Here is an 18,343-nt window from a genome sequence, read left to right on the forward strand (position 1 = left end):
CCTTAGCATCATGATCTTTTCCATTTTGTTCTTATTGTAATGAGGGAGAGAAAGGGCTGGGTTTTTGTTTTTATTATTCGAACATTTGTTCAACGGAAAACAAAGACCACATTATACATTAAACCACATGAGCTATTAAAACAATGTGCCAGTATCAAATGTGCTGCAAAACTCATTATGGGACAACAAAACTAAACCTGTGCACATAAATGTATCTACCAAACAGAGAGCAGTAACTATACAGCTAAAGTTTATAGACCTTTAATTATGGAAGAAGGAAAGAAGCTTGTAATAATTAAGTTTTATAGGCTCCTTAAACCTTTACTCCTTGCGCCCCACAAAACTTTAAAAACAAACATTTCCATCTGAAGCACCTTTTTATATTTAACAATCAAATTTACCCGTTCAATGTACTAATTGACAATGTCATTAATCGTTGTTTTAAAACTTCCACATACAGTAGCTATAAATTTTAATTACAATCAGACCTGGATATTACATACAGCATTGTATTGTCTAGGTACTTGCAAGAGCCAAGACTCCAAGAGTGATTGTATCGATAATATTTTAATTTGATTGCTTTGAAAATAGGACTGAAAATTGGATTAATTAATTAATAAGATACCTGGTGCGTAGCGTGCAATAGACCTAACAACAGATCGTTACAGTCCCTTTTCCTGGCTCCTCCAGGACTGCCTTTTACATTTTTGGCTGCACTTCTCCCTCCACCTCCTTATATACGCACACCCTATCCATGGCCCCACAAAGTCACGGGACCTCCTCGTCAACTTTCTCCTAGCGATGGCCAAGATGGCTGTTTAGAACACCACAGAGAGGATGTTGGCCGAGAAGGTTCTCTGCAACTGTGGGGCCTATTTCCGATCCTCCCTCCGTTCATGTATCTGGGCGGAGTTCCTCTGGGCGATGTCAGCTGGCTCCCTTGACACCTTCGAGCAGCAGTGGGTGCTGTCCGGGGTTCTCTGCTCAGTGTCCCCTGCGGGTTCCATATTTTTGACCCTTAGACCTTCACACCCGGCCTTGTTATTTTTTCCATTGTCCCCCATTTTGGGGCTCTGTGTTTTCAGGCTCTGTGGATCCTCCCTATAGGCTGGGGGAGGGTCCTTTAGCCATGGACGGGGTTGTGCCCGCTCACCTCCCCGGAACCCAATAGAACATATTGTTTCAAAAACTGAACTTCTCACTCAATACTTTAAAATAGCTTATACACTGGTCAGTTAGGGACGTGAAGTTTCTATAAACTCTTCTAAGGGTACATCTACACTAGAAATGCTGCAGCTGCATTGCTGTAGTGTAGATAGTTATTACAGTGATGGAAGAGGTTCTTCTGTCACTGTAATAAATCCACCTCTCCATCAACCCACTGCGGTCTACACCAGGGCTTAGGTCGACTCATGGGGCATGACATTTTTCACAGCCCTGACAGATGTTGTTAAACTGACCTAACTTTGTAGTGTCGACCAGCCCTTACTCCATAATATTTTTGGCATAAAATCTTATACAAAATCCCCTGTGCACAACTCCCTTTCAAATAACCTTCCTTATATGCCTTTTTTGAGTGCCAGGTATTTGTTACAGAATTGAGATGTTTGGTTCTTATGCTTAGTAAAAAGTAATACCACACCCAGGAGGGACAAAAAGGTTTTGATGAAAATCAGTGATTGTAAACATGCCATCAAACCCCCCCAAACAGGATTGGAATACTTTTGACAATTTAAAAAGTTGATTTGTGTGTCTATTCTCCACCCAATATTTACACTTAGATGGGATTTTAAAAAATGCAAAGCACTGCCTAACTCTTCCCCCATAGGGCTTGGACTATTGAATTCCATCGGAGCAGACCAGACCCACACTGAACACTTTTGAAAATCCTACCCTGGACTTCCACTGAAATTAGTGGGAGTTGCACACAAACACAAGGCCAGGCACAGATGGCCGACTGCCTCCTATGGGGGCCCCAGAATAGAGGCACTTAGCGGGGCAGGCTCAAGGGAACTTCCAGAGTCTGTGATACACCACCACAATTCCTACTATATGTTTGAATAGATAGATGGGTCTTGTTTTCAACAATGGGTCTAATTTTTCCTCAGGAAATGTATCTGATTAAACAGGTGGTTTGCTTAGTCCATTCCTACACAGAGTCAAGTAAATTTTGCATTAAAGTGACCTGTCTTTAAAATAGTCACCTGAACAACTTTTACCACCATTTGACAAATACGGTACATTTAACTCCAAGAAAACACATTGAAAATGCTCTGAAAAGCATTTACTTACATCTAAAAATATGTGGCAGCATTAAAAAGGAAATAGCCTGCTTTTTTCAGCATAGTATGAAATTTAAACAGAAGTACCTCATAGACTTAAAAATCCTTTTAGAAGCACCTGTTTATTTATACATCTTCAGTGGTGAAAAGGTCAGTAGAAAATTCACCTCTAAGGTCACAGTTGCTAAGCAACCATTTTCAGAAGTTCTGCAACACTGATCAAGCATATTACATCCCACTGACTGGTTTCAGAATAAATATGAGTAACATCTTACCAGGTCTTCAGAGTGAGCAGAATTCTCCTTCTCCTTGGGAGACTGAGTATCTAGAGCCCATGAGTGTCCACTTCAGAAGCTTTTATGAAAAGGATACGCCCAGGGACCACTGGCTTCCTGTTTACAAGCGCAAAGGACAGTTCGGTCTTCAGAAACACAAACGAGGGCTTGATGAGGTGTTGTCCAAATCGGAACGACATGATCAATTCCAATATTCAGGATCTATCAGAGACAATAATGGAGATGATGGGGGCATCCGCATAATATGCAGAGTGATCATATGAATAAGATTATAACAATTTGGGAGGAGTGTGGGGGGGGGAGAAATGAGTGAAGCCCATTTGGCTCACCAAGGCTCCTTGCACTTTTAGCACTTCACTTCCCCCCTTCCCTGTCCCCCAGCCCCATTTGGCATCTATTTGGTTACCAAAGGACTTTTGTGTTCTCTATCTTATCAAGCTTTCCATAAACATACTATTCTCTGTCTGGAAACAGCTGTTCAACGTTCCAAAATTACTGATTATTATTGTTAATTTCCATTTTTAACCAGTGTGTATCATGATCTCGGCACACCTACAGAAGACAGGACTGAGTGTTGACAATATTTCTCTCCATTTTTCATAGGGTTCATTTATTTGTACAGAATAAGCTTGGGAAAGCATAAACGGTATCTCGCTGAACCTGAATCACAATTCATGTTAATACATACAATGATTAATAGAACAGAGTAATTACATATTCCAGATCAGAAAAAGCAGAAATTACTCAGTAGAACAAATATAGCCAGAATGAAGAAATAAAAAATAACTATTTACACTTAGTCCAACCTCTGATGGCAGATGGAAAGAAAATCTAAAGAAAAAATGTGAGAGGAACCTGCAAGATTTTGCAGGATTGGTGTTAGCATTCAGCCATTAGAACTAACAGGCGCTCACTTCCATTTACTCTAATCTGTCATCAGTGTTTCTTCTTAGGGCTTGTTTACATGGTACCTTAGTCCGCACCAGCTGGGTTGTAAATTCTACTGTGTAGAAATGTGACATGCATGAACCGGATCATGTGGACTAAAAGATCCCTAGTGCACATAGCATAGTACTGTTTGAAATGGGAATACATTAATGTGCACTAGCGAACTTTTAGTGCACACTAGCAGAGCCCACACAGGTCAGTTAGTGTGTGACATGCTGGTGCTCATTAGAACTTACGCCCAAGGTGATGCAGACTATGACATCGTGTAGTCAAGCCCTTAAATATCTCAAGCACAGCCCTGGGAGGCCTCCGTCTATGACTCCAAGTTTGGGTGGGATCTCTAGGTATTTTAGCCAATCAGAGTTAATAGAGTAGCTGCAGGGCAAAACATGAAGTAATAAAGGGCCTGGGCAAGGAATCCATTATGTGAGCCAGACCTTGTGACACAATATTTAAACCAAATCACAAGCCCGATAATCTGACATCAGAGCAATAACCATAGCAGTTTCATGTAGGAAACAGTAACACAACCGGTGATTATATTTTCAGGGAATACACATCCAGATACACTAGAGAGTATCCTGGTAGGTCTCTGTAACGATTGGTTTGGTCCTTTTCTCAAATCTCTAGCCCATGGAATATAGAAGGCGGGAGAGAGGGCTACAGGATCCTCAAACTTCAAGCTTTAACATGTGGTGCCCCTTTCCAGTAGCTGCGTGTCAAATTCAGTGTCCTAGAAGATAGGTCTCTTCTTGCATTCATATTAAAACCGAAACTTGGCCAGATATAACAGCAAGGCTCTGTTTAGCTACTAGAAGCTTTGCTTAACAGATGGGAATGCCTTTTTTGTTGTTGCTGGGCTCACGTCTGGGAACATAAGTATTGTTATGGCCTTCACCCAGTAAAACACACCTTTTCTTCCCTAGCTGCCAGCAGCAATTGTTATTTGTATTTTTATTGTGAGTGTTTATCATCCTTATTAACACACACACACACACACACACACACACACACAAACTCACTTTTAGGTACTACAACCAGAGATAGAGACTGTTTTATTTATTGGAGGAAACATTTCTCACAAAAAGAGGCAGAACCTGCCGAAGAGAGGTATGGAATAAGCAAAACTGCTATCTGGTGATGGAACTGTTACCTAAGTTTTCACTAGTTAAAGAATCAAATGCACCACACATTCCCTTGCACCTGGCACCAGTATGTACCACCAAAAGTGCTTGCTCCACTTCCAGATTACTGACAGCTGGAAGCAGTGTCCGGAAGACACAGGCTCCTCTTTTAAATAGGACCAGATCTCTCAGTCTACTTCAATGAAGCTACGCCAATTTATACCAGCTGAGGATCTGGTCCATACTGCGTAACTTAGCAAATGTCAGAAAGGTGAATAGACAGCCCCACAGACACTCTGCTACTATTTTCTGTTGCAGAATCATGGATTTCTCATTGATTGCCTTAGACAGACCCACATAACAATAAGACAGACTGAATTCATGAGAGCTATGACCTTCCTCATTTAGGGTCTTATTTAGATTCATTTTCCTTAACCCATCCTGTAAATTTGTGCCTACCATTTTACAAGCATGACCATTTGTGTTCACAAACAACAATTCAGAGAAATTTGGCAATCTAACGAATCTAGCTGACCAATCTGTGCACATAGATTCTATCTTTTCCTGGCCCAAAACAGTAGGTGAAAATTTAGGCTAATACCCTAACAGATAAATATCTACTACAAAGTACTAAACATCCTTTGTCTCCCCCCCCCCCCACCTTGACAATTGTGGGTGCTCAGCACTTCTGAAAAATCAAAACCCTTAATTTTAACACTTTCTATTGTTTACAAATGTTGGGGTAAAAAAAAAAAAGTGTTAAGCAAAGTGTACCAGGTCTGGTACAAATAAAAGTGCACCAAGGCTAACCACATTCACCAAATTTCATCCTTATTAATTCAAAGTTCATACATTTTTCTCCCCTAAAAGTTTATAATGTCAACACTCATTCACCTTCTTCATACAGGCTCTAATGTGATTCAGGCAGCATGGTGTAATCTACTGCGTGGGGGCAGGAAGGCCAGGTGAACTGCGATCCTCTGTAAGGTCAGAGAAATGGGCTGTTCTTAGAAATACGTATCGTACCACAGAGATTGGGTTAAAGAGATTTAAACATAGGCCTATGTTGCCAGAAAGGAGGAAAACCATCCGTAGCCTTAAGAAGCAAATACCAATTTGTCAAACTATTGCTATTTGCAAACAGTAAAGATGCAAAGTTTCCTCGTGTGCACGTTACAAAGCAGATAACAACTAACAGCACAAGTAGAGTTGAGTACTGCCGCTTTGGACTCCTGCAGGTCCTTTCACTCCACTCCTGCCTCTGCAAGATAGTGTCGCTCAGTGCCATTCCCCTCTCCTGTCATTCTGAGCACATCACTCCAGCCTTTGAATCCCCAATCTGCGTTCACTTCCTCTTGCCATCTCATCAAGTTCAAACATCTCTGATTCTCATGCTCAAGGCTCTGAACAATTGCATCCCTTGCAGGAATCTCTGCGCTCATTTCCTTCCACTCCCCGTCCCATTCTTTATGCTACTTCCAGGCTAGGGGGTACCCTGCCCTTTCTCTTGTCTTGTCCCTACCATGCTGCCCCTACACTATGGTCACATCTGCACACGTTGCTGGGGGTGTGATTCCCAGATTGCATAGGCACACTCATGCGAGCTAAAACCAGTGGTGTAGTTGCAGTAGCCTGGGCAGCAGGAGCGGCGGTACAGGCTAGCCACCATGAGGACAAAGCTGCCCAGACCTGTGGGTATGCACTCGGCATGGCCAGCCCACGCTACCATGTCTACACTACTCGTCTTAGCATGCGAGCTTGATGACAACTAGCTTGAGTTTGCCTGCGTGAGCTGGCTCCAAGTGTAGGGGTCAGCCCAGGAGTGCCCTCCGTCACTCTCTAGGCATGCCACATGACCTTACATTTATTTTAAATCAGTCTTTAAATCTAGGCGTCTTCCACACGGCCTTGCAACAGCAGCCAAGGACAAAACAAATGCCACCCCACCCCCAGCCCCGCAAAAGTACTTTTCTTTTTAGCTCTCAGTTATATTTCAGAAGCACAGAGTGGCCTCCGTGAGCTTGGAGCCCCGCTATGCCAGAGGCTGCAGAGTAAAGCCCCGATGAGCGAACAATCTCAGACGTGAAAGATGAGGCGAGCGAACAAACCAGCGAGAGAAAAGGAGGGACAGAGGAAATAGGATGTCCTTGTGTCAGTCAAAGGAATCATTTGACAAGCCCTGTGGCACAGAAGGTGAAGGTGGCAGGTTGTGCTCTGCAATACCCACTTCTCATACCAGCAGCACGGAATCAAAACAGCAATAACTAAACCAGAATGTCAAAACCCTGAACAATCTGCAAGATCCACTTATTGCTGTTGATGTAAAAAACAAGCCAAAGCCTCTGAAATAGAATTAAAGAAGCAGAGAACCTGAGATTCAGGCAACGCACCAGGCGAACAGGAGGCTATGTTTGCTGCCACTGTCCGAGATAATAAAGCACAAGGTGAATGACCCTGGAAATAAAGCCTGGATCCCATGCTCAAATAACGGAAACTCCAGGGAAGCTAGAAACTGATGACCTGGTGCTTTTTATTCTAACTATCTTGCTGAATTACTATGGGCCTTAGTGCTTGTGGACCTTGCCTGTCTAATGGTGGCTTTGAGACTCACTGTGAAAAATAATCAAATCCCACTCCAGAGTGTACGGGAACAGTATGCTGTGAAATTCTTCATGTTGCAAAAGGAAACGAATATTAAGAGCAGCAAGAGCCAAGGTTGACCTTGTTTTTAAGGGCTCCATGATTCACACAGTTTACATCAATTCTGTGCACTGGCATCTCCAAAGATGGAGAAGTTCTGCACAAATTAAAACATCACTGCGGGAGTTGGATATGGGACAGGCAAGGTTAAATACTGAACGGGGAGGAAAGCTAAACAGTGTCTAGCCAGTCAAAAATTTTACAACAAAGCTGCTGGCACAATGCTTTCTAAAGGTCTCAACACAGCGAATCAGACGGACGCAGCCATTCATAACAACACTCTTTGGTGCTTTTGAAGTCCATCTTGATTAAATTCTGGACTAGATTGTCCCTTTTGAGCCTTGAGCCTGCAAGGTGCTGATTGCAACGGGAACTGAGGGTGCCCAGGCGCACAGTAGGTGTATGGAGCAGGTGGGAGGCAGACAGCATCCTGAGAAGGAATTCGGTCTTTACTCAGCTAGAATTTCTTCCAGAGGCTCCCGCGCAGTACGCACTAGCCCAGCAGCTAAGAGGGGTGCAGGATGCTTCCCCGCCTCCTGCTTCTGTGCATGGGCAGCTCCCCTTGCTGCTGGAGAGTGGGCCCTGGCCACAGCCACTTCGGTCTTGCTGCTTGCTGCAGGCAGCACATGTCCCCTTGGTCAGCGGGAGTAAGCAGCACCTGAGATCCCAGCACCACTGCACGGGGCATGCGGGGGGGGAGGGGGGGAAGGGAGACGGTGTGCAGGAAGGTTGCTCCTAATACCACTTGCCACAATATGCACCCAGTCAGATGCTGGCCACAATCGGTGTGTTCGTATTCAATGTGAACTATGTGTTGTGAGGGCTCAGTTTCTATGCCGTGATCATACTGAATGCAAGCTCATTGTCCTTTAGGGCAACTTTATAAGAGAACTTTCATCTGTACTGAGGAGATCCCCTGCTTAACAAACTCAGTACAGTGACTGAAATAAACGGATACAGTGTCGCCACCGAAAGAGGTTGGATCCTCCGTTTCCTTCTAGCATCTGGCACAAACTTACAAGGCTTCTTTTCTTTGCTTATATAAACTATGGTACTAGAAAGCAATTTGTGCAACCATTTGTGCAGCCTGTGCCATGCCCTCACTTTCTATTCCCCTCCCCCCCAAAAGAAACATTTTTTCAGTGGTGTGGATTTTAAAGAACTAGATTTTGGATTAATTAAAGATGGGTGTCCCATGCACACTCTCACGTACTTAAGATATTCCCATCCTGAGATGTCCCGATTCTTGAGACACCACCACTTCATGTTATTTGTTATGTCATTTGCCAATTCCAGAAGACTAACTACTACTTGATTATTATAAAGTAATAGTCCTGCAGCTGCCTAGTTGTGAGCTCTGATCAAGTACATTTCAGGTGTACATATAACATTGGGCCCACAGCTGAGACATCACAGTTAGGTTCTCTGTCCAGAACAGCTTGAAGTCTTCTGGCTTCATGCTTCAGGTATATTACATTCAGTTTCATAATATCATTATTATAAATTCATTTCTATCTGGACTTCTTCTGATGCAACAACTTTAACATGGATTTTTACCAAATGTATAGATTGTATTGCTTTCTCTGTGTACTAGTGGATCTGTCTTGCTCCTGTCTCTTGTGTAAGTAAGTGATGGGGAAGACAAGGGATTATTAGAACTTTTTTTAAACAAAGAATGCTCAGTAGTCACCCTCATGCTTCATTTAAGCTGTCTTTTTTAAATTCTCCTGGGAGAAAGGGTTGTGCTTTTTCGGTAGGTTTTTGCTATGCTTTTCAGTAGGTTAGTGCAATGCATAGACTTCTGTGCTCATAACCTACTGTAAAGCTAAAAAAGTACATTAAGGAAATGTGGCCTGGGCGGAATTTAAAATGTCGTGACTGCTCAAGAACATAATGCTGCACGGCTAGAATAATCCAGAGTGCACTGAAGCAGGTAACTGCTGCCAAAATGGTAGGTTTTCACTCATCTGAATTCTACCTGCTAAGTGCTTGAAGGAGTTGTAAACTAGAAGAAATCTATCCAGTACATGGGTATGCATGCAGATAGATGATAGACAGGTCTAGTGTGAACCAGGCTTCCCCACTCATTGGAACCCGCTCACTCAGTCTGTCTGCTCCTCCTGGAGATTTTCAAGTTGTCATGTAATGAGGTCACTGCCAGTTACAAAAGTAACAAACTTAATTAGGTGCAAGATGTTTCTTCTTTATAAATAGTACTCCTCTAGCACTAAGGAAGAAAATAGCATGATAAAGTTAGATGTAGCAAGAAAGCCATTCTTAATAAGAAAACATTGTGGCCCAATTTAACGGGGTTACTCTTCCGACTGTTCTAATGAGAAGTAGATTTACTCTCTTTCATCCTGCACTTGACACACACATCCCAATTACAATGCCTATTTCATCTTGCTAATTAAGTCCCCTTCAGTTTCTGTTTCTGTATTTGAAGGTGGGGGAGGTGGAGGGCATAGAATAGAGCAGGGTTAATATGGGCAAGCTTAGCCAGCGCACCAATTTTACAGCAACAAGAGTTCTCAAACCCACAACACTTTTGTTGTTGTTGTTGTTTTAACTGAAAAACCTTTAGTTCGGATTTTACATTATAGCTCACCGATTGCAGATGGATCAAACTGCACTATAAAAAAATGTTGCCATAGGCATCTATGATCAACTTTAAAATATATGTTGTGATTTCGTAATGTTTCCAAAAATCAAACTCTTTGATTTGCCATTATCATTTCCTTACAGGATTTAATTTTCCCTCCTCACAAAATTACTTGAGGAGTTGTCTGAAATTAGACCTTGTTCCCCCCTCCCCCCCCTTTTTTTTTAAAAAAAATTCTCTGTTTTGTTAGAAATAAAGTCCTTAGAGCTGTTTGTACAAAACACATGCTTGAGGCCAAATCCTTTTTCAGAAAAAAAAGAAAACAATTTAAAATGTCCAATAAGCTAGTTAAGTATAAATGGGATGAACTGGATATTTGTGAATTATTTTTGTACCTATTATAGAACAGTAAAGGAAGTTCAACCCTCACAATGTGAGATTGACTGATCATTTAAATACTATAAGTTTGGATGAGTAAGGTGTCCTGTACTATCAATGATACCGTGTCTTGGGAGAATTCCTGGCCCCATTGACTTTAAAGGAGCCAGGATTTACCCCTTACATTTCCATAGAAAATTTTGTTCTACAAGATCTTGTTATAATGCAGGCTGTCCTGGCCTGCTCCCTACTGGTCAGGCATGGCATTGCAGGTGAGTCCTGCTTTGGTTTCCCCTCATCCAAGATCGACAAGCCCAAGTAGGCCTTTAAATACTAAGGAGTGCTCACTGCCACCCCTTGGAGGGGCTCATTTATTAACAGAAAAGGCCAACAGAAAGCATAAGCAACCTTTACCCCAGCATGTTAGCTGGGAGAGAGTAAATCCTAGATTATCTGTTCCCCTCTGAGTCTACTGGTTGCCTCTGTCCAGGCCCTTTACCAGAAAGGCTCTCTCAACTCGAGTCTTTGCCCCCAGAGCCAGGTCTCTTGCCGCTACCTGGATAGAATCCTTCTCCAGAGCTGGGGTCTATGGAGATCAGTCAACTGCAGCTTTTCCCTGGCGTGGCAAATAGTCCCCGGCAGGCTGGGCTTCCTCCCACTGTTTGCAAAATCCCTTTCTGTAGACCAGGCTTTCCTGGATGCCAGGTTTCTGCAGCTCTCTCTTCAGGAACCTCCTATCCCTAGGAGCACCTCTTGGTTCCCTGCTCTGGTGGGCTCTCCAGAGGGTTCCCCATCCCCAGCAGCACAGGGTCCCTGCTCCAATGAACTCTCCTGATCAGCTCTCTCAGCAGCACCTCTTCTCAGGAGTTTCCTGTGTCTTTGGGCATGCATTCCCTAAGTAAGCTCAGGTTACCCTTTTATTAGGTCCAGGTGCTCCTTTACCCATTCAACTTTAAGTAGCCACCTGGGGCAGTCCATTACCCCTAAGTGAGCCTTCAGAAGGAAGTTGGGGACAGACTGGTTCTAGATTCTTCTTAAAGGGGCCATGACTGATCCCAAAATACTTGTCCGGGTTGGAAGAGCAACAGCAATGTGGATCCTGCTTCCTTTGAAGCCAAGAGCAAAATCCATCCATCCAGGCTTTGTGGGTGTGTTTGTTTTGTTTTTTAAAACGGAAGCACAGCCAGGTCCCAGAGCCATTGCCTGACATTACAGGGAGGAGATGTTTTGAACAAAGAGCACCAGAGCATCTTTAACGTCTATGTAGATCTGAGAGAAGCTTGTGTTAAAGAACCCTCACACAGGAGAAACAGCCTGAGTCACCATTGCTGAGATCGCAGTGTGATTCCTTGGCCACTGACATCCCATGGCGCTGGTTCTTGGCAATGGGGAAGCAGGTAAGAGGCTTTTAAAAATGATAATCTAACAAAGCAAAAAGAAGAGGTGTGTCATTTTTGTAAGGTTACTCCTGCTTACCTAAAGTGTTGTCAGAGCGCTGCCCCTTGAGATCTTAAAAACATGTTCAGCTTCTCTTCACAGTCCTAAATATTCTCGAGTCCTCCTGCAGCATTACTCTGACAACACTATAGGTAAGTTCAAGTAAGATTACAAAGATACAACATACGATGTTGTAAAACATACCATTAAGCACATATGTGCAAAATAATTAAGACTGATTCTATAATCTCTCGGGGCTAACATGGTTATATACTGCAGAAACAATTATTCTTTCATGAGAGAATTCTTAAATTGGTCACAATTTGTCATTTTAGAGTAGTAAATATCCACCTGCTTGCTACTTAGGGAATTCAGGAAACCCCTCCCAATTTTAATTATAAAAATGTACAAGCCATTTTAAGTGGGAAAATAAAGATAAACAAACAATGAACATTTTTCTCAGCGCCTTCACTTAAAAACCAAACTACCCACCACCACCACCCCCTGCCCTGCAGCTTTACAATGGCAAATATAAACTTGTTTCCTAAGACCTTCAAAAATGTAGACAATTGGTGTGACTCACTGTATCTAAGGAAAGAAAATAAGTGGTCCACAAATTTTTTTATGGCTAAATTCAGATTCAGATTTTTTTCATGACCTTTCTACATTGCACAGCTTTGCCTTTTATCCCGCAAAACTGTTCCCTTCAAATATGTTTTTGGCACTCCCTCCAAAAAGGGTTTGATTATGTGGAAAGTGACATTTCTACTCAAAATAACTGCATTCTCCACCATTTCCGAGTAATAATGCATAATGAAAGAAAGCAACTCTGTGAGCAGTCTCCTGCTTTCTCTGCCACTCCATGATATTTTAGCATCTGTTTCTCTTCTTTTTCTATGGATCTATTATAAGAATGAAGTCTATACAATTCAGCATACAGCTGTTTAACCTGAACACACCACAATGTTTGGCCTTGCTCCTATCAGCAGGAACTATTTTGTTATTTCTGATTAAAGCATCTGCAAACACACTAGGGAGAAAAAAGTGTTCTATACATAGCAACACCCTCTGGCTCTGCTCACACAATGGGGCAAGGTCTAATTGCTTCCCTTCATTTTTCCCTACCTCAGAACAAGGTCCCTGTAGCATTGTGGCTGCTTAGTGCCTCATGGCCAGGGGTACCTCTGCAGTACCCCGCTCCTCTTTTCTCCTTCACATGACTCCCTAAGCTCCCCATAGTCCAAAGGAAAGTTAAAACATTCCACACCTGGGTCCAAATTAGTGAGTTTCAGGGACACACTGGCCCTCCAGGGCCCAACCCAGTTCAGTGTCTCTCTCCCCTTAGTGGGGAGGGGGAGGTTCCAGTCCTTTCTCTGCCCCAAAGCTGGGTCACAGTTTAATGGCTGTGTAGGAGCCAGTCTTGCTCCCTGCAGCTGCTTCTTCAAAACTTTCTACTGATTCTCAGGCTCCTGTTTCCTGAGCATCTCTCCAGTTTGTGGCCAGGTTTCCTACCTCTGGCAGTCTCAGCTCCTCTTTCAGCCACACCTCTATTGGCAGCTCCCTGCTGCCTTTTGTATTGGGAATCTCCTGATTCCTCTCAGGCAGGCTCATCCTGTAATCAGGGCTGGCTTAGCCCCAGGCTCTCCAGCCCAAGCCTCCCTCTTACAGTCCCCAGCTAAAGACTCTCCCATCCAACAAACCAAAGCTTATAAGCTTTGCCCACTTAAAAAGAAAAGGGCGTCTTGTGCCTTTTATGGTGTCAGACAACTTGCCTATTAAGTCCTGTGGTGCCCTAGTAATCCAAAAGCAGTTGTACCAAAACCAACCCATGTTACCTAGCCCAGTAGCTTGAGCCCACATCCCCATCACTATCACACAGTATTACAGTGTCACCAGTAAAAGTCCCAACTTACAAACAACTCTTGTATCCCGGCACCTGAGACACCAAAGGTATCTCCTATTCACAGCATAGGGAATAATGTTGTAGTTCAGATGCCACACTGAGTTAAGTACCTGTTTAATAATACTTGCCTTTTAGTGGTGACCTCTGCACCTCCATTGTGTAGGTTTGTGCGTGAAAAAATCTCAAAGTTTGACTAGCTAAACAAGCCGATTGTACTCAGACTTCTCTGTGCTGCCCAAAAGGGATGGTAAAGGAGTCTAGTAGGACATAAATGCAGGGTGAATATAGCACTGACAGACTTGTCAGCAAGCACTGACATTTAAATGCCAACAACACGGGACTCCCGGAGCAGTGCAGGACATAGAGAGGTTATGTGGGGCAGAAACACTTTCAAAACTAATGTGAACTGTTAAGTAAGACTTCCAAATCAATTACTTTATGAAGCATTTCTGAACGCAGAACGGACCAGTTTTTTGAGTTTTTATGATCCCGTTAATGAATGTGAAGTTACACACTACCAAGAAGAACAGACAATTAAAGGTTGAGGAGACTAGAGAATTGGACAGCCCAACAAACTCATGAATGAAAAACAGGTTTTTTTTGTTTTGTTTTTTTGTTTTTTCAAAAAGACATGTATATGTTAAAAATGCTCTAGGAACTTCAACTTGCGCGACATGGTCTTATTCAGAAAATAACTCATACAATGCTTGGCCATGATAAAACTGCAAGCTGAGGCATTAAACTAGCAATGTGTAGCCTTAGGGCTTTGCATACATGATGTCTGCCTGTGTGGATCTGGTTACAAGGTAAGGCCCACAATCTTTCCGTAAGAATCACCAGTTTTCAAATAATGCATAAGGTGCAAACACATCTCACTTCAAACACTGGCCACATATACTATCTTGTCCTTCACTCTGCTTTTGCAGAACAAACATATAATGTGACCAATTTGAAACAAAATTCCAATCATGCATTATAGTGGAATTATCTTATGTCCATTTCACACTAGAATACACTAGCATTGACTGAGCACAAGGTAATGTTCCAGACAATATCTTTTAAATAGAATCCCATTTCAAGACTCCAGTGCTCAAAGTGTTGATTTAGTTTTACAACCATCTGAACCTGCATTTTTAGATCTGTCTTTTCTTACATTAGTAGATGTAGACTGAGATGAGGTCTCCTCTTCCTGGTGGTGGAATTGGCACCCAAAGAAGTAACTTTTCAAAATCAGAAATAAAAGCATCAGGACTAGGAAAGGCCATTTTAATCCAAAACTCATCCCATGTAAAATCAACATATTCACCTGACCACTACACTCCTTGTGTTTAACAGGAGCAAAATATGTACAATCTACATTAACTACCTATACTAATGTTTAAATAATAAAAATAATGGTGTTCCCAAACCTCTCCTAGATGTTAATCTACTGTATTTTAAATGTTCTGGTTAGAACCAATCATCCAACACATCTGTCCTGATGAATGACGAAATTAGTTAGGTATTAAGCTTTGCCTGTGCAAGTCAAATACTGATGAATGAGGCCTTCAGTGTTGTAATAACGATAGTGAGTAATGGAACAAGCAAAGGTTGTTAAGAAAGAACACTGAATAATGTATTACCAAGACTGAGATCAAGGAAAGTATTTTTATCAAGGAAATAAAAAGATTAATATTAATCATGGCTTTTTTAAAAGCAGAAAAATGAAGAGCAAAAAGAGGAGAATTTCAGATATTGCTACAGTATACAGTGACTGGCTGAAATTATACTGTGAAAATCCATTTCTAGGGTGACTCCCTAGGGCTACATTACATGCTAGCGGAAGAATAGAAGATTGTGGCATTTCTCTGAATACAAAGGTATAAGGAACATTCTACTTGGGTGAAGTGAAGATAGTGGGCTATAGAGAATAGTGTGCCATGCCCTGAAACAGCGGAGTTTAAACTTATTCCCTTCAAGGCCACAAAATATAAGAGCGCTAACATTACAGAACAAGGACTGCTCTTTGGCTATACCCTTTGGTGAGAAAAGAAGGTTTTGAAAACACAAAAAGAGAAAGAAGCCGGTGTGTTTTAGTATTCCTATTTATTTCTTACATAGCACTGAGGAATCCACTTTATGACACTGTAAAAACACACAGTAAAACCTGATCCTTGCCTTCAGTGGTTTACAATCTAATCTGGATTAATATAATGCAAATGTCTACAGGATGAGGCACAGGAGCTGGGGAAGGCTGGGGAAAACTAGTAACAGGATGCTAAGTGAAAAAAGATTTTAAGAACAGGTGTCCAGGAAAAAGGGAGCTCTTCCACAAGTCAGGGGCCCAGTGTGAAAGAGAACACCAGTTTGAGAGAAGAAGGATGAGACAAAAGGGAGCATTATGGCAACAGGATTATACAGAGTTCAGGGCCAGGATGGGATTAATAGGATTTTGTAAATTCGGCCAAAAACCAGTAGTTTGCAGAGAGAGAAAGAGAGAGAGATGCTTTGCTACACCTCTGAGAGGAGCAGCACAGACTTCACAGTCCAGGAGAAATGTGTGTCTGGGGGGGTGGGGGGGGAGGGTGCTCTCTCTATATTGTGGCAGCTTCCCAGTGCTGCCTGAGGGGCAACTGCATAGCATACTGCAGCCCCACATCTAAAATCCCCCTTCTTTTCCCAGCCCTGCTCCCCACCAGTCTCTCCCCCACCCCACATCCCGCATGTCGGGACTTATAAGGGAGTTTTCAAGATGCAGACTTATGGCTGTCTTCCACAGTGCCTGAACCAGGGGCCAGATATGAGGCTTTTAGGAATGCTTTATGCTGCTCCAACTGTTTTTCTTGTCATAAAGGGGACAGAGAAGGGATGAGAATTTGTACCCAAGGAGTTTCTGTCATTAAAACACTTTAAAGGCTCTATTTGTGCCCTGAGGTCTGACAAAATTAAGATTATATTTCAAGAGTGGGACATAAGCTTCCTCAGGAACATGACAATCAAAGGGGTCAAAGAAATGGTATTTTAGCATTACAGTAGAAGCTCAGAGTTATGAAACACTAGAATTACGAACTGCTCAGTCAACTACACATCTCATTTGGAACCAGATTCAGCCAGCAGCAAAGACCATAAATAAATAAATAAATAAAAAAGCAAATGGAGTACAGTACCGTGTTAAATGTAAACTATTAAAAAAATAAAGGGAAAGTTTAAAAAAATTGACAAGGTAAGGAAACGGTTTCTGTGCTTGTTTCATTTAAATTAAGGTGGTTAAAAGCAGCATTTTTCTTCTGCATCGTAAAGTTTCAAAGCTGTATTAAGTCAATGTTCAGTTGTAAACTTTTGAAAGAACCACCATAACGCTTTGTTCAGAGTTACAAACATTTCAGAGTTATGAACAATCTCTATTCCTGAGGTGTTTGTAACTCTTAGGTTCAACTGTAATTGTGCTCCACAGCATTTGAGAATGCACCGTAGGTTATTATATACCGAATATAGGGGACATATAGGACAGCATACTAGTATGATCCAGTGCACTGATTAGCCCACTGTACTCCCCAGAGATACATAAGAGAGGAATCAAGTGTTGAGCATTCAGGGCCAAAACTCATCTGTACAGAATCAGTTGACCCAGTAGTGAAAGAAGAAAGATACCTTCTATTCAAAAATTCTTAGAACAAATAATATAATTTGTCGTGTTTGTCTTTTGTTTTTTAATAAAACCAAACTAAATTTACTAATAAGCATCGCTAATACCACCACTTTAGTACAAACACACCAGAAACAGACAAATATCCAGTTTCTCTTCTTCAGAGAAATACAGATAAAACATTGTAACTATGAAGTAAAGTCTAACCTTATAAACAGAATTGCAGCCAGAGGCAATGATGACACGGTTGGAATGCCCAAAGAGTCCACAAACAAAATCATAAAAACAAATGCATAGCAATACTTGAACACCACATAAAATAAAGTAAAACAAAACAAAACACAACACAACAATGTACAGGAAAATAAGAGGGTGAGAAGTTTTGAAATAAGATTTATCATATGTAATCTCATTCTCAATGCAATGTGTTGAGATCACCAGAAGTTAGTGTTACCCCGTGTGTACTACTCTGCATTTGTCATGTTCTTAGTATTTCCTATAATACTGGAGTGTCCTCAAGAGCATTTTTATCTTGCTATATTAATAAAAAAGCATAATATAGATATTTGGAGAATAAGGCAGCTACTGTACTTCTGCTGACAATACTGAAGCTATATAGATTGAACAGATCAGGTAGTGAAATTTTACTATCAGATTTTCTCCTATATATAGGCACTATTCCTAGATATCAATATTTTTAATCTCTATAATAATCTAATTTTGATTTTTCTCCCTATTAGCGTTTTTTTTTAAATCTCGATATATATTTATATGTCAGGAGAGGAGGGTAAGTCCCCATTTTGATATTCTGTATTAAAGATACTATATACAAACAAACAGTACTGACTGTATCTTGTAATTATATAACCCACCATCACTGTACATGTAAACAACTACATTATTTATGTAACGATTATATAGTATAATCTCTGTGCATATGTACAGGACAGATCTCATGACTGGAATACTGCTTAAGAAGGGTCTAAGCTTGTTCCGGGAGTCCAGGCAGGAAAATAAGGGGAGAAGGTATTGCATTATACATCACCTT

The 18,343-nt window shown here is 41.7% G+C and overlaps 1 protein-coding gene across 7 annotated transcripts in view; it reads right to left on the reverse strand.

The window, feature by feature from the left end:
* The window catches only part of FHIT (fragile histidine triad diadenosine triphosphatase), a 1,028,576-nt gene that overhangs the window by 629,433 nt on the left and 380,800 nt on the right, over window positions 1-18,343 (reverse strand). For all 7 annotated transcript variants that reach the window (XM_054036271.1, XM_054036277.1, XM_054036270.1 and 4 more), the window contains one exon: window positions 2,655-2,779. In XM_054036271.1, the coding sequence (XP_053892246.1) occupies window positions 2,655-2,757 (103 nt within the window). In that variant the 5' untranslated portion in view covers window positions 2,758-2,779. The remainder of the gene's footprint in view (window positions 1-2,654; window positions 2,780-18,343) is intronic.

This window comes from Malaclemys terrapin, chromosome 7 (genome assembly GCF_027887155.1).
Source record: "Malaclemys terrapin pileata isolate rMalTer1 chromosome 7, rMalTer1.hap1, whole genome shotgun sequence".
Lineage (NCBI taxonomy): Eukaryota > Metazoa > Chordata > Testudines > Emydidae > Malaclemys > Malaclemys terrapin.